Raw genomic sequence first — 16,881 nt, 5'->3', positions numbered from 1 at the left:
GCATTTCTATCCTTATTTAAAATCTTCTCTATAGAAAACGTATGGAAATTTTATACCCTGATCCCATTGTTAGCAATGCAACTTATTTAAATTGGTAGTCAGAAATTGTATCAAGCAGGTGTCTATTTTTATACCCTGATCCCATTAAAAATGGGAAATCAGGGTATAATGGTTTTGTGCAAATGTATGTAACAGGCAGAAGGAGGCGTGGCAGACCCCATAAAGTATATATATTCTTGATCAGGACGACAAGCCGAGTCGATTGAGCCCTGTCCGTCTGTCTGTCCGTCCGTCTGTCCGTCTGTCCGTATGTGTGAACGCGTGGATCTCAGCATCTATAAGAGCTAGAGACTTGAAAAATTTTTTGTAGGTCCGTGTATAGCACGCGCAGGTCAAGTTTGTTTCAAATATTCGATAACTATTCGCATTTAATTGTTATCGAATAAAAACATTATTGAAATGCAGTAAATAAATTATATCTCAAAAGTCTTAAGAGCTAGAGCCTCCAAATTTTGTATTTAGTCTTATGTATATTTTATGCAATTTTGATTTTTGTTAGATTTTGGATACCGGCTCCAAATTCCCCCAAATTCGTAGAATTTAAGTTTAGTTGGAACTAGGGCCATTATGTCAAGGCGTTTGCATCTCAACCAAGCCAATAGAATATGTAGATCATATGCTGAAAATTTCATTAAAATCCATTAAGTAAAACAGAAGTTATTAAACAAAACGTTTGGCCAATTTGCAAAAGCACATGTCAGCAGCGCCACGCGCACGCATTTTTCCTATGCATGTGCACACATACATTCAAATGCGTGTATTCTTTTCTATTCCAAGAATTGAAATTGCGATTGAATTGTGCTGAATATTAGCTGCTACTTATGTTCAAATTTGCAACAGAAGGGCAGTGGCTGCGTTGGTAGAGGCGCCGCTCGCATGCAGGTTGGTCCGGGTTCGAGGCCAGTGGAGATGAAATGTTTTTTATTGTTTTATTTTTTTTTTAGTTATAAAGTGGCGGTGTTGGTAGAGTTTGTGCACGTTGCGTAAATAATCCGGGTTCGAATCCTGGTCTCGCAATGTCGATTTTTATTTGTTTTCTTTTTTTTTTTTAATACTCGATACAAACTACGGAAAATATTACAAATCTCAAAGGACTGGGATCAGGGTATCTCCTAGTCGGGCACCCCGACTAGAGCTTTCTTACTTGTTGTAAAGTATTATTTAAATAAAGTACAACCGCATAAAGTTAATTATCCTTAGAACTCTGAGGTCCATATTGATGAAATTATTTTTATCCTGATTTAACTCACATCAGATATCGAATGGAATGAATGGAGGTGATTCCCAGTTTACCAAGGGTGGTATTTTCTAGAATATTGAAAAAAATGTAAGAGTGCTCTTGTCAATACTGCTCAACTCTGAATTTAACAATGAGCTAATATTCCAATCATTTTTAACTTATGTTATTTGACGAGCAAAACTGTAACACATGTTCAATGTTCTCACTTCAACGGTCTGTATTATCTTTTCTACTTTATGCATGCTTAAGATCATAGTCTTGTTTTGTTAGTGAAATATTTGGCTCTCTTATCTACAAATTTGAAGACATTTGATAAGCGATAAATACAAAGAGTAAAAAAGTCACATATTACAGTTTTGCACTGCAAATATTTTTAAACAAATATTTTTATTAAATTTTTTATAATATAAAGTCCACAGCCCTTCTGATTTTTTGAGGTTGTTTATGCGGCTTGGCATACTTTGCGTGTAGCGTCGCACCATTTCAGGTGGAATCGAGTACCAAACGTCCTTCGTTCTCTCCACCGTCATGCCATTTAGAGGGGCCGCATATTTCGCAAGCTGCGATTTCACATGGCTCCATAAATTTTCATGTCTGGGGATTGCGGTGGCCACTTCATAGTTTGAAACTTTTTGTTCAATAACCAATTTTTCACCAAATGGGATGTGCTTTGTGTCATTGTCTTGCTGAAAAATGCATTTTTCAACAGCAAGACCCATGTTGCCAATGACTCCTCCCAAATTTTCTTGTAGAATTTTTAGGTATTGCTCCTTACGCATTATCCCATCGATTAACACTAAGGGCCCAACTCCATTTTTACAAATACAGCCCCAAACCATTATGTACCCGCCACTGTGCTTTACTTTGTGCCGCACTGTATTTGCCGATTGGACTGTGGGATCCATAGTCCAATACCACGATCGTTCGTCTGACTCAAAATTGTTCATTTTTAGTTTCGTCTGACCAAATAACCTTGAAAAAATGTTTAGCATTGTTTAAACTTTTTATTTGTAACTTACGGCTTCCCAATCAGGTAAAGTCTAATTCTCATTGTAGCAAAGTTTCTACGCAATCTAGCTAGCTAGAAATGGTATTTTTTTTTCTTTCTTTGGCCTTAAGGCCCAATCTGCCGAGGCTGCGACGGACTGTCCACTCAGTGGCATTTAAATTTAACACATTGCGATTGCTTGTATTTAAGTTAGCCAGGTGGCGCGTGTCACGTTCGCTTAAAACTCGCGGTCGGCCTCCTTTATTGATTTTAATGTTTTCTGAACTGTTTTTTTAAACACATTTTTCAATCCCTTCCCACAAACAATAAAAAAAGCTAAAAGCGCAAGCAATAAAAAAAGCTAAAATGTTGCATGAACACGCATATACATATCTGTATATATATATATTTTCCCATATTTTTGTTCCTCAAACCTAAAAGCAAGAGCAAATACGTAGTTGAGTGGGACCTAACGAATAGATTTTATGCGTTGAAAAAGTTTGTATTTGAGATATCTCATCTTTGTTTGCGAGTGGTAATACAGAAGTTGTTAAATAAAACGTGAGCATAAAACAGCTGGGAATCAACGCTAAAAGAATGAATATTTTCTATACATACACTGCGTGCATTCATTTTCGAATTATATCAAATTATATCTGACTTGCGATTGAACTCGCAGCTGGTAAGTCAGTTTTACACTTCTACTGGTTCTATAATTAAATTTGTAAAAAACATTATATTCTCATTATCGATAAATATCTGGCTAGAGTTATTTAAAAGGGCCCGGTGGACGTTTAATTATGTTCATTTCGTTAATCTGTAAAAATCATATATATAACATTGTGACAAAAATAAATTTGGCTGTAGTTCGAAATTACAATGCGTTTAGAGGTGTATTTAGAAGATGTCAAGTTTTTACTGGGATTTCACATAGATAACACTGTTTACCTACCACATGCATACTTCTACACACACATATTTTTATACACATATGAACATTAATCTCCACGAATACTCATACGCATGTATGTATAGTGTATGTACATATTTATACAAATATATACATATATTATTATTTTTTAACTTTGGAAAAGGTTATATTACGGCGCAAAGCAGAATTAGTTGAAACATTAGTGTTTAACCTAGCGGCATGACGTTCAAATTTTCTGCAAACTTAAACTTTCTTTTTACTGAAACTGCATCAACTATATCACATAGAATTAAGTTAGCGCATCAGCATGGCTTTCGAGCAGTGGAAATACCATATCCTGATGGAGAACTTCTTAATGTTTCACAAGTAATACAAGAAACTGGAATATTAGTTAGTCTAGTAAATATTTCACTTGGTAAGTCTCCACACAAGCATAATAAAATGCACATATGCATATGTTTGTATGCATGTACGTATGAAAAAAGTGTCTTCAACATACATATGCATGTACATAAGCATGTACATGTTTACTTACATACATTGATTGTTTTGAATTAGAGCTATAATTCCTAGAACTGGGTATTATTATATATGAAGTATTCTGCATGAGCAAATTTTCGTGTATTCAGTAAATATATATGTATGTATATGTCGGAGAGTAGGTAGTAGAAATGTATAGGCGCCTTGCAGGCGCGTGCTGGTAATATGTTTGAAGGTCACACTTCATATATGTATGTATGTATATTGGTGCGTCTTTTGCATGACTTTGTTTTGTTTTATAGACAATAAAGATCCAGATTCATCCAAAAATGTACTAACTATTAGGTAAGATATTTATTTCAACTTTAATTGCGTGTACATTCACATTCACATTTCCATCGACTTCTAAAATGCACAGATGTGTAGATATTTTGGGCGTTTTCAAGGTCTCAATGCGCGGATCATATAAGACAGGTCCACAATGTTTCGCCTGAAAAACTTGTTCATCATAGTCGTAGTAAACATTGTCATAAATTCAAATTTCAAGCAATCTACAATATCGGAAAATATTTCGCAGTTTTGCAATCCCGCGAATGGGTAAATAATTTTATAGAATGTGTAGAAGTGGATTTTAAATTGAATCCGTGATGTATTTTCTAAACTCTCAAACGTTAGTTAAATAAATTTCCTGTTTTTCATTACAAGTACAGATTCAAACAACTAATATATTAATGGGAAATATTTAATTTTTAGATACTTTTTCTGAAAAAATTTTATAAAATTAAATAATAGCTATTAATAAATATAAAATACTCAAGCAGAATTGACTCCATAATATACATATATTTTGTCAAGTATGAAACGAACCATGTGCGAGAATTTATCAATCAAATATAACAATTCGACATATTTATTCCAGACAAAACGAGGAATGAGCTAAAATATGGTTCTACAAGCATTCCGGGAGAGGAAAAACTTTTTCAGAAACAGCTTGACGAAACAATAGAATTTGCAAAAACGGTTAATTGCAAGAAGTAAGTTAAATAAATAATCCAATTATAAGATGTTATATTATAAGACATGTATGTATGTATATATTGATATAAATATATATGGTTATCTATTTTATCTAATGTTAAGCTTTAAAAACCTACATTAATGTTTTTAAAGCTTATAGCTTAATTATTATGTTGAAGGTACTTTTATTTATTGGATAAACAACTATTAAAAAAGTTAACAGATGATTTTCTTTTTATAGAGCATCTAAAGTTTTACTCCTAAGGTCAGTTCAAATATCCCGTACATTGGGACACACCCAATTGATCTTAGCTTTTTTTAATTGTAGAAAATAATTGTACTATTTGCGAAAGCAATTAATAATTAATAAAATAATAAAGAATAAAAATCAGAATATGTTTGGGACCTGTCCACTTCAATATTTAATTGTATTTCTTTTGTAATTTTCATTAAGTTACCTTTGCTGACCGAACCAGTAAATTCAGAATATCTCCTGCGTAGAAATGCTGCTACATGCACAACCAAATCCCATTGTTTCCAAGTATACAAAGACGACTAACCGTATCTAATTTCGTTCCAGAATTCATTTGATGGCAGGTGTGATGAATAAAAAATTAGAGTGCGAACATTATGAGACATATGTGTCTAATTTAAAAAAGGCTGCCGACATCTTACTGGCCAATAATATTATGGGCGTAATTGAACCGATAAATAAATATGCTGTTCCATCATACTTTATGGACTCTTTCGTCAAAGGTACAGCATTTATTTATATTGTATTCATTTAATATAAGCATTCATATTATTTAACCATTAATAAGGTAACATACAATCGATAAGAAATGAATATTCCAGAATATCAATTACTTGACTATAGTTTTGTGGCAATTTAAGCATTATTACTATGCTTGATGGAAGCTCCTTGAATTACTTTAAACTTTCCATTAAGTTCCATACGAATTCTTAATACACAACTCATTATTTGCACCGTGATAAATTGTGTTCAGAAAGACAAATACATTTACTAGGCCTTTTATACAATGAGTTGAGTCAGTCAACCTAGACTGAGTGTAATCAGGATTGTTAACCACTTGAATCCGAAGTTGCTCAATGTATGAACGGTATTTGAAAGACTCCATTCATTAGTAGCTTGCGACCTTTTGTGTTGAAAACCTTGTCTAAGTGAATGTAAAAGGAACAAATTTAATTAAAATTGTTAAAATTTACTCTTAATTATTAAATTGTGTACTTTAAATATTTATATTTACAGCTTCAACTGTACTGAAGGAACTTAAATCTAATAGTATAAAACTTTTAGTTGATGTATACCATCTGCAGCATATATGTGGAAACTTTACTAAGACCCTAGAAGAAAATAGGGATGTAATTGGTCATTTTCAAATTGCACAGGTACCCAACCGAAATGAGCCTGATAGCGCTGGCGAGCTCAACTATGATTATATTTTAAAAGAAATACATTCCGTTGGCTATGATGATTGGATTGGTTGTGAATACAAACCCAAAACAACAACAGTCGCCGGATTAAATTGGATTTCTAAATATGATTCAAAGTTTTAATTATTATCATATAAAAACTTACATTTAATTTTATAAATTTTGTACTGTCTACAAAACTGAGAAATGTTAAGTAATAAAGATTATTTTTTGAAAAATAAGCGGTGATTGGTTGGGCTTCGGCAGTGTGTGTCGTCTTGTTAAAACCACATGTTCTCTATGCCCAGTTCGCGTGCGCCGTCCACCGCATCAAAGAAAAATAGCCCAATTACTCCTACAGCTTGAACGCTTAAGAGTGTCTGAGGACACTTATTACATTAATAACTATAGCGAGTAAACTTAAAGCTTTTATATTGCTAAAATATTTTTTGGGAGTTTGTAATGAACACCAAATTACGTACCAAAGCTTCAAAAGCTTTCAACGGTTATTTTTATTTCTGTCCACTCAGAAAAGTTGACCATTCGCATGTTGTGTTTTGTTTTGCTTAAAAAACTAAGTATATGAAACTAATTGATCGCATTTTATTTTTTATTTGTGAAAGTTTTGTTTATTTACTAAAATAAAGTTACAGAACAGCAAACACATACAAGATGTACGTTTTAGCACCGAAATAGTGATAAGTGCTTTGGGACACCTTTGGGGCTTAACGCCAACTTTTGTTGCTAGCATCTATTTCACAGCTGCTTGCAATTTTTAAGTTGGTTGTTGCTTATTGTGTGATTTTGTTGACTAGAAATTAAAATAGTGAATGAAATGGCAGCGCGTATTCGTTTTAAATTATCCGAATTGTCTAATGAACAGTTGCTGGAACTTTTTGAGTCAGTCCCATCGGATGAGGAAGTCTCATGCCCATCAAGTGACGGCGAGGGCGGAGAAGAAGCTCTGACCACTGCATTAGCGTATGTAGACACTTTAGTACAGGAGTCTCCATCGCCAACTATTGAGGATTCAGCGTGTATTTCTTCGCCAACTGCTGGTGGTTTTAATGGGTTTGCTAAGCAAACGTACTTGACTTTTGGCAAAAAATTACTAAATAATGTATGTATATATAGGTGTTGCATCAATATCAAAAGAGCCGAGTAAGATTACGTGGTGACAGCAAAATAGGCAGTTACATGTCAACAACATAACCTTTCGAGGAAATTCTTTGCTTCCAGCTGAAATAAGTCAGCTCAAAAGACCATTGCAGATATTTTGCTATTTGATCAATTCTGAAATCATGAATATGATTGTCGAGGAAACAATGTGCTCAGCTTTAAACGATAATATTGGATCCCAGTTCAAAGTTAACATTAATGATATCTACCATTACATCGGCGGATATCTACCATTTATCGCTACCCAAATCTGAAAAGCAATTGGGGAAAAAATGCATTTGAGCATATACAAGCCAGCAAGACACGAGGAAAATTCAATGCAATTAGGCAGTACTGAGCCCTGCGTGATGAGAGCAAGCGGATCAAAAAGGGTTAACCAGATCACGATCCATCCGCACTCGAAATTTTCCGACTGCCTTTGCGTTGATAAACAAATGTGTAGCACAAAAATGAAGCATCACCTTCGTCAGTATATACCTAATAAGCCACACAAATGAGGAATCAAGTTATTTGTTTTATGTGATTCTTTTGGTTATTCATACCGCTTTGAGATGTTCAGCGGGGCAGGTGACAACGTGACCCTGGGCACGGGGTCCTGGATACCTCGATTTTGGTGCTGCCGCCAAGTTTCAAGCACCACATTGTTTACTTTCACAATTTTTATACTTCTCTGCCTTTGATGGTCTATTTGCGAGTAAAAGGTATTCATACCCTTGGAACAGTGCGGGTAAATCGTAATTGCAAGCTGCCTACCGATAGCACCATCAACAAAAAGCCAAGAGATTATTCGACAGAGTACGTTGGCACCTCATATGGGATCAAAGTTAGTAATGTGCTGTGGAAACCATTTGCAAAGGCAAATTCGCTTGAAGGAACACCTAAAGGTCCTCGGTATGATAGGAAATCCAAGCGACAGATCGGAGTTGATTGCCCACAAATTATTCGAAAATACAACGCTCATATGGGCGACGTAGATCTAATGGATGGTCTAAAACTCGTGATGCCACAACCTTGATTTTTTACCGATCGATATGGCAGCCATAAATTCATATCAAACTTGGTCAAAAATCTAAGCATCCAATATCAGACGTACGGTTTGACCAACTAAATCATATGCCAGAATAGTTGGATCGAAATAATGGAAAAAATTGTGTAAACACTGTAAAACTTCGCAAACAGTCAATATCATACAAAACAATAACATTTTAGTTAGATTATTGAAAATGATTTTTGTATACTGAAAGCCCCATAAGTACCATTCTCACCTCACAGGTAAAAGAAAACGGCTACAATATTTTTGATTCTATATTCTATAAAAAAAGGTTCTTAGTATTTTCTTCAATTATTGTAGAAAATAGTGTTAGAGGGTTAAGCAGTAGCGGGAGTATTGTTTCTTTGTAGGCAATTTACGGATTTTTAGTGCCCTAGAAAAAAATTTTTTTGTGTGTGAGTACATAATTTTTAAGATGGAAATTAGTCTCATCGTTCATGATAATTTTCGATAAAAATCGTTCTTTACATTGAAAGCCAGGGTTCAATTCTTGTGGAGTAAACCCATTCATTGGTTGTCGATTTCTATTCTTTGTCTGCTTACTTCACAAATGTCAAACTCGAATTAACATTTGGTGCCGTTTGGTTTAATTATTGTGTTCTCCAATGTGGTGCCTGCTTTGGCCCTCTTTGTAGATATATTGTACCTGTCACATTCAAGAAAGGGCTTGGCAGATATAGAGTTGTGTAAGTTATTAAAATGTTCAATAGAATTTTAATAAGAATGGGAGCACTATTAACAAAGTAAAATCTTTAAAATATGATATGTTGATCAATCATATTCTTACTGTTCAGCTAATGTATACTCTTGCTAAACTGAAAGCGGAGAATTGCATAGCTGCAGCTTTCGAAAAGAGAGCCTGTAAAGTATCCGTTTTTTGTCTGTTTACCCAATGGCATGGAATTGTACAGCGAAAGTGTCTGATAACGCGGCTAAATTGCTAATTACCAATTTGAATTAGAGATTAAATTAGATAACTCCTTCCGATGATAAATACTTAATTGTTACTTGCTTTTGTTATTTCACGAATGGACGCCTTTATACGGAAGATCGAGTTAACTCGTAGTTGTTATCATGAAAAGAGATATACATATGTATCTTTCCGTTTAGTAAGCTTATTTACATATGTATATGCATAATTACAAATACAATGCAATGTTATAATAGGGTATGGAAATAAACACTTCCTGCAGCACGTATAGAAAATTGTTGGTCTGAAGCTTACTAATTTAAGAATGTACGCGGTTGTATTATCGATCGACATTAGTTTCGCCATTATGTAAATCACATATGTTTCCAATAATGTATATTATAGTATTATATATCTGTCTATTTTATTATAATATGTATCTATTATATATAGTTTTTATTATTTATTTTATTTTTATAAAATTGTGTATATATGTACGTATGTCACATAAAGAACGAAAGTGCTAAACAATCGGTTATATAGGGTTGCAAAACTTGTTATTTTTGAAAATCTAGCAAATTACATTAAGAACAAAGATAAATAATATACGTAAACTGTAACATCTTATTGAAACAGATATATCCAACCATAAACCATTATAGTATGATATCTCATGTGGGATATGGGATATAAGAGTCTTTTCCCTGTTCTATTCCATTGTTTTAAAAAATTGGCTTGCTTATGAAATGTTGGTTCGATTAAATTTCTAAAAAAAATCGATAACTAAAGTGTTTCACGAACTAAATGGAATGGGAGCGTCACAACTTGCATATGTATAATATATGTACGGGCATTACACTTACTATTTGTTGTGACAGTGATTAAACTAAAATAACATATGAGAATGCTCATCTTATAACGCTTGAATCTTACACCTGTAATTATTATATATGTTTTCATTGTATAATTAAATGGTTCAATCAGTAAATCTGGAACATTTTAAATAAATTTACTTTATGAAAAACGTTTGCTGCAAGTTCGACAGAAGTGAAGTAAAGTGTAGATCTTAACATTCCCTTGTGAGCTAAATATATTGAGTATGTTTAGCATTAGTGAACTGTGTTGCATGTTCTGCTGCCCACCGTGTCCTGGACCAATAGCTGCTAAACTAGCTTTTCAGCCGCCTGAGCCAACATACAAATTAACTGCTGCCGATGACACGAATATTAAATACAATTTGCAGCTATATGATCGTGCGGAGTGGCAGTACTCGGAACGTGAAAAATCGAAAATTGAGGCATTTTTTACCCGTACATCGCGTGGCAATTTGATCACTTGCACATATATTCGTTGCAGCAAAAATGCAAAATACACACTACTCTTTTCCCATGGAAATGCAGTTGATTTAGGACAAATGAGTAGCTTTTATCTGACCCTTGGATCTCAAATCAATTGTAATATATTTGGCTATGATTATTCGGGATATGGGATGAGTGGTGGAAAACCTTCTGAAAAAAACTTATACGCAGATATTGAAGCTGCTTGGCAAGCAATGCGTACCAGGTAACAGATATGCAAATTAAGTTTAAATGTGTAGATATATTAAATCCATTTGTTTCAAAGGTTAAATATTAGTCCAGAAACTATAATTTTATATGGCCAGAGTATAGGAACAGTTCCAACTGTTGATTTAGCATCACGTTACGAAGTTGGTGCTGTTATACTGCATTCACCGTTGATGTCGGGCCTAAGAGTTGTTTTTAGGAACACAAAGAGAACTTGGTTTTTCGATGCTTTTCCGAGGTAAATACAAAAAAAATATTATTTGCAAATAAACTAAGTTGATTATTTTATGATAAAACAGTATTGATAAAGTCGCTAAAGTAAAATCACCAGTTTTGGTTATTCATGGAACTGACGACGAGGTCATCGACTTTTCCCATGGAATTGGTATTTATGAGCGTTGTCCTAAAACTGTGGAGCCGTTTTGGGTAGAGGTAAAATTAAATAATATATATATATTTTCTAGCTTAAGCTTGTTTTAAAAATTAAAAATACTCATTTTACATTAGTCATAAATAAAAAAGTAAGAATGCTCTAGTCAAGATTTTAATATGGCTTTCTTTCAAATCCTATTGAAAGTTATATTGAATAATTTCAACTTTCAGAAGATGGATATAAAATTCGATTAATTTATGCCAAAATTCGAAACTTGGGAAACTGTCCAGCTTTGTGGCTTTATACCATATTAATTGACTGTGCTCATTCATTCATTAGTTTAAAAATTGCGATATTGTGTGTAATTTTAAACGCAGCCGTATGAGAATAAATTTAATTTTATTCTAACTGTATTATTTTTTTTCAGGGAGCGGGTCATAATGATGTCGAACTGCACCCGCAATATTACGAACGATTGAGGAAGTTTCTTTCTGTGGAATTAATTAAATGACAATTAAAGATAAATGTCGATGGAAGTATTTGTAATAATACTTCTGAAGGAGCAACTAATTCGAATCCTATGGCAGCAAGCTTAAAATTTTGTGAAAAGCCTCAAACGACTCCAGCAGCGACAGAATACGAATCTAATAACAAAAAAAATAGGCATGATGATAATGATGGTTAGTAACAATAATAAAAGCCTTATATTTAATAGGTTTATTAGTTTATTACTCAAGATCCAGATTTTTAAGTATAGCTTTCCGCAAAAATTTTTTCCGATCCATAATATATATTTAACAATAATTTCCTAAATAGTGTATGCTGCTTAACAATAAAAAGAAGTTAACATGTTCCACAAGTATAGCTAGAAAAAATCATGTAAATGATCTTAGCTAATATTACCGATCATAAATATATATATGTTTTAGAGTAGCACATATTACATTTCTTTGAATTCTAAGATATTAATGGGGCTATCTTGCCTTTCTTAAAATTTGTCTAGTGATTATTTTTTGGATGCATTTCCCTATTTATCTTAAAAACACAAACAACATACATATTTAAAGATGGGACAACAAACACCAGAGTTATTCTTTAACACATTTTTCTGGGAAGAAGAAGCGTAAAATAAGCAGCTATCGTAGATTTGTATACGGGGCATGGAAAATTTTTGACTCGAGCTCTCCTGACCTCAATTTTTTAAATTTTGAATAAGTCAAACATCGATAATGTAAATTTCTTTTTGATACCCTCCCTCTAGACTTCGAACTGATTTAAAAGAATATATATATATCAAAAAATAATAAAGATAGATCTTGTGTATATCATTATTTATTCAAAATGAATTTAAGTCACTATTCAACGCATCTATGCTTGTATTTATGTTTATGTATATTAGATATTATATTATTATATGAGCATTATTTTAGTCTAGACTGTTCTTTTTAAGTTGTTTACAATTATCTATAATCTTCAGACATTTGTTTCGACTTCATTAAGCTTATTATCAAATTGTTAAATCTTTCCTGTTCGCTTAAAATAAATATATATTTTTTCATTAAAGATATTTTAGAAACGCTTCATTCTTCCGTTCCCTATCTTTTAATTTATTAAATAATGTAGTTTTTGTTTTGAACAAATCTATATTTCACTTTTATAGTCCCATAGCTTCCATATTTCATTAAATTTAAAAAGGTATTGTTTTTAATTAATTAATTCATACATCAAACAGGTGTCACAGAATCCATTCCACATATCTATATATACAATTTGGAATATATATATATATATATATATATATATATATATATATATATATATACGTATATCAGTATTTTCAGTATATGAACTACATATTCTATTGGAATATTAGTCAGGCGCACTCATTTTACGAAGTTTCCAAATTGTTAGTTGCTTATTTAGTTTAGATTTTCGCTTTACTGCACGATCAGTGAACTGGCGATGTTGGTAAGGGCGACGCACGTCGTCGAGCAGAAGTCAGTCTAATTCCTGAACACATCGGGTTTTCCATTCATACAAATATTATATATTATTAGAAAGTGCGAGTTTCAAAGATGCATGAACTACGTGAGTTTTGTGTATCTCAGCTTAGAAAAAAGTGTATATAAAAACGCAGATCGGTCGCAGTTCAGGGTATCTCCAAGTCCGGCACAAAAAATAATATTACTTTAGATAATAGACTATTAGGACACCCTATTAGCCCATCAACGGAAAAATTAATAACAATTTCTAGCCTTCGAACTTACTTCTTATATACATACGCAAAGACATATCTATTTAATGTAGTTGCATATTTTATACTGTCATATTTGTCCAGTGTAGGGAAAAAATGTTTAGATGTCCGGTCATTATCACCGAGGAAAATAATAATATTTGCAATTATTTTTAGTGTCACTATTTAATTGCATTTTTTAGAGCTCTGCAATAAAATCCATTCCACACATTCTACGTATCCAATTTCCGCATATTGCTTTCTTTTCCCTTTTTTATTTGTAGATATGTCAAATATGAAGAGTAAACAGTGACATGAAATGTGCTAAATTACTTATTCTTTAAATAATCTTAAGTAATTTACAGGCTCATAAGATCCAGTATTAAGATAAGCATTTAACAAAAAATTAACAGTATAGGTGTTTTACAATATTGGTTATAATAATTTTAATTAGAATTAGATGGATTTCGCAATATCTAGGTTAAACTGATTCTACAAACATATATTGAAAATATATTATCGTTTCAGGTCTTTCAGCATCCAATTCGACTACATCAAAACTTGTAGCAGAAAAATTTCTCTAGCAAAAAAAATTGGGCTGCACTTCCGCCTTGGCCCTTAGCATGTGTTCTTCACAACAATCAAATATTACTTTTTCAAAAGAATATGAAAAAATAGATACTAAACAACTTGGAAATAGCTCACTATATGTCATTAAAAATACAGATGATATGATTGTGACTCCATTTAAGCAACTTTATAATCCTGCTCCTACACTTCCAATACACTCTCCACATTCTCCCGGGCATCTAAATTCCTATCCTAATATTCATCAAAGAAAACTTTCCGGTCGGTACATAGATAATAAAATGGTCAATCAAAAGTCTGCTAAAAAACTACTTAGTGCTAAACAAATGACTGAAAACCCGGGTTTTTTCAGTGAAGGAGAAAAATTAACAGCCACAACAACTCGTCCAAGCAAAGTGTGTAGATGTACAAAACCACTAAATCAGCATGATTGTATACGAAATTCTGCAATAAATTCTATTGTTAAGGATGACCAGAAATGCGATTTGGTAAATTCGATGCATGGAAACGTCTCGAATCAAAAAGATAAGAATGTTGATGGAGATGAATTGCACATACGCAAAAATGAAATAAGTGATTTTAAATTTAAAAAAATAAATAAAATTGCGTCAAAGGTAAATCCGCAACCTAGATATTCTCTTGGGGCTCAAGACAACCATAATAGACCTGAATGTATAATTAAAACTAGTAAATCTGAGCAGACATCTCCAAACATTGTCGATTATAAAAGATCAATTTTTGACTATGTTTATAATAAGAGTACAGATTCGTTGCTGCGAGTTTCTAGTATGGACCCATGGATAAAAAAAAATGAGTTGCTGGAGTATGGCGTAAATGAAGTAAAAACAAGTTCAGCAGACCCTTGGATTAAACGTCCAAGTAGTGATCACAAAAAATCACCGTGCTCTAAAGAAAGATTTAAGAATGGGCAATTAATATCGGGTTGTGCAAAATCAGATTTCCTTCTGGAAGCAAAACAAAAATCTTACTTAAAACCAGATATGCCGCAACAAAAAATACTTCGAAATGGTGAATCTATACTGTCAGCACCTCCTTCCCCTAATTCTAAAAATGCATATAATAGTACTATAAATTATTCACAAAGCAAAAGTTTTCCGACAAAATCAGCCAGTTTTTCACCAGCTAGAGGTAAGCCTTTACTTAGTTCATTTGAAGATTCCTTATACGTCAATTTAACATCACTTCAATCAACACCAATAAAATCCAATTATGTTAAAAATCAAAAACAATTAAGATTCACAGAAAATATCACTTCCAATCATTTAAATGTATACACTTCCAATAATTTGCAGTGTAGGCACAGCTTTTCTTCATTATCTAAACCAAAAGATGAACTGCAACTAAATATCCGTCGTCTATCGGAACAAATGAGTCAAATGGACTATGTACAATTTTTATTGACTAATAATAGCAATGTTAATAATAAAGAGTATGATGTGACGAGAACTGTTGTCCAAAATGCACAAACTTACGAATTTCCAATGTCACCTACTGAATTGAATATAACGGATAACATCGGTTTTAAAAAGATATTGAAATTTCAAGAAAATTGTCACACTGCTAAAAACAACCCTAAATTTTCAACAGTTCTAGATAAAACAAAACTGTATATTAGCCAGCAAGAGCCAAATCCAATGCCAGAAACCACCTGTTAAACTATTGTTCGAAATTGGATTCGTAAGATGTGCTTATGTACTTCTGTATGTCTATATATACAAATCAAAATAAGTTAAATTAGAATATATAATACATAAACATAATTTTTATTTAAGCCTGCAAGTTTTACAGTGAAAATGCATTTATATAAAAAATTCGGAGTGCTTCTACATTCCTAATAAAAAAAAACATATTTTAAGTTGTAGGCTTAACAATATTTGCAAATACACAATACTTTTGTTCTTATGTATTATTTTATCATAAGTCTAATTTTTGTAAATCTATTTAATTCATTGTAATAAAGATCTATATAAGCAATTATACATTTCAATATTGCTACGTATTTACTTTCTTAACTGTTTCTACTAAAATATTTTCCGACAATCTGAAAAGATTGTGTCAGTTAATTAATCGTTATTTCAAAAATTTGTAACCTTTATTTCTGAGGACTAGTTGCCTTGTTAGATATATATACACATCGAATTCCGAAGATCACACGGTATACCAATTATATTATACAGTAACAATAAATTCTAATTATATTTGGAAGCAAACAATACTATTCGCTGGCTTCCATTACTGTGAAGCAAGCAGTGTGGCACCATCGCTACTATATTAGTTTGAAAAAAAATAATAATTTAAAATATCACTAGTAAGAAGGATAACACAGTAGTTGGATGAGAAAACGAAAAGAAACCAATTAGATCAGAAGCTTTGCGTATACTTAAATATTTATAGTCAATCGATCTTCAAGGCAATCTAACACTAAATTTCTCAGATACAAAATTTATCCTTTTCATAATTAGTATAGGCCTTTATACATATTACTTTTATTTGGCGCTTGTTGTCTACCACCACCTTCGGTAACAGTTGAAATGCCTTCTCTTGATGTCATAAAACACATATGCAAATAACGTCAATATTAAACAAGTAAGAAAGCTCTAGTTGGGGTGCCCGACTAGGAGATACCCAATCCTATCTTTTAATATTTTTTTAATATTTTCCGTAGTTTGTATCGAGTATGAAAAAAAATAAATAGATAAAAAACGACGTTACGGCACCAAGACTCGAACCGACAGTTATTACGCAAGGCGCACCAACTCTACCAAAAAAATAACATAAATGTCACGAGGCTCGAACCCAGGGTCTAACCGC

At 32.6% G+C, this 16,881-nt stretch overlaps 2 protein-coding genes across 4 annotated transcripts; both read left to right on the top strand.

The window, feature by feature from the left end:
• Positions 1-3,397: 3,397 nt before the first annotated feature.
• LOC111600866 (putative hydroxypyruvate isomerase) lies at positions 3,398-6,309 on the top strand. Its single transcript, XM_023317188.1, has 4 exons — positions 3,398-3,634; positions 4,619-4,733; positions 5,297-5,472; positions 5,987-6,309. Exons 1-4 carry the CDS (start codon positions 3,439-3,441, stop codon positions 6,292-6,294), a joined length of 795 nt encoding a protein of 264 aa, XP_023172956.1. The 5' UTR covers positions 3,398-3,438; the 3' UTR covers positions 6,295-6,309.
• Positions 6,310-10,189: 3,880 nt separating this feature from the next.
• LOC111600865 (alpha/beta hydrolase domain-containing protein 17B-like) lies at positions 10,190-15,824 on the top strand. 3 transcript variants are annotated; one of them, XM_023317187.2, is made up of 5 exons: positions 10,190-10,853; positions 10,914-11,093; positions 11,155-11,287; positions 11,656-11,908; positions 13,990-14,275. In XM_023317187.2, the coding sequence occupies exons 1-4, from the start codon at positions 10,390-10,392 to the stop codon at positions 11,737-11,739; spliced, it is 861 nt and encodes a 286-aa protein (XP_023172955.1). In that variant the 5' UTR covers positions 10,190-10,389; the 3' UTR covers positions 11,740-11,908; positions 13,990-14,275. The 3 variants fall into 3 exon arrangements, with proteins under 3 accessions (XP_023172955.1, XP_023172954.1, XP_023172953.2); XM_023317186.2 differs by lacking the exons at positions 10,190-10,853; positions 10,914-11,093; positions 11,155-11,287 and adding an exon at positions 15,363-15,443 and having other exon boundaries at positions 11,736-11,908; positions 13,990-15,198; XM_023317185.2 differs by lacking the exons at positions 10,190-10,853; positions 10,914-11,093; positions 11,155-11,287 and having other exon boundaries at positions 11,736-11,908; positions 13,990-15,824.
• The last annotated feature ends 1,057 nt before the right edge of the window (positions 15,825-16,881 follow it).

This window comes from Drosophila hydei, unplaced genomic scaffold, assembly GCF_003285905.1.
Source record: "Drosophila hydei strain 15085-1641.00,03,60 unplaced genomic scaffold, DhydRS2 tig00008139-arrow-pilon, whole genome shotgun sequence".
Classification (NCBI taxonomy): domain Eukaryota; kingdom Metazoa; phylum Arthropoda; class Insecta; order Diptera; family Drosophilidae; genus Drosophila; species Drosophila hydei.
The sequence above is the reverse complement of the archived record's forward strand: the minus strand, read 5'-3'. Positions and strand labels throughout refer to the sequence as shown.

Bases quoted from the DNA above. Each gene is read 5' to 3' on its own strand.
- LOC111600866 (XM_023317188.1), top strand. From the start codon at position 3,439: ATGACGTTCAAATTTTCTGCAAACTTAAACTTTCTTTTTACTGAAACT. The intron at 3,635-4,618 runs GTAAGTCTCCAC...TATTTATTCCAG, and splicing joins TCTAGTAAATATTTCACTTG to ACAAAACGAGGAATGAGCTA. The intron at 4,734-5,296 runs GTAAGTTAAATA...ATTTCGTTCCAG, and splicing joins AAAACGGTTAATTGCAAGAA to AATTCATTTGATGGCAGGTG.
- LOC111600865 (XM_023317185.2), top strand. From the start codon at position 14,085: ATGTGTTCTTCACAACAATCAAATATTACTTTTTCAAAAGAATATGAA.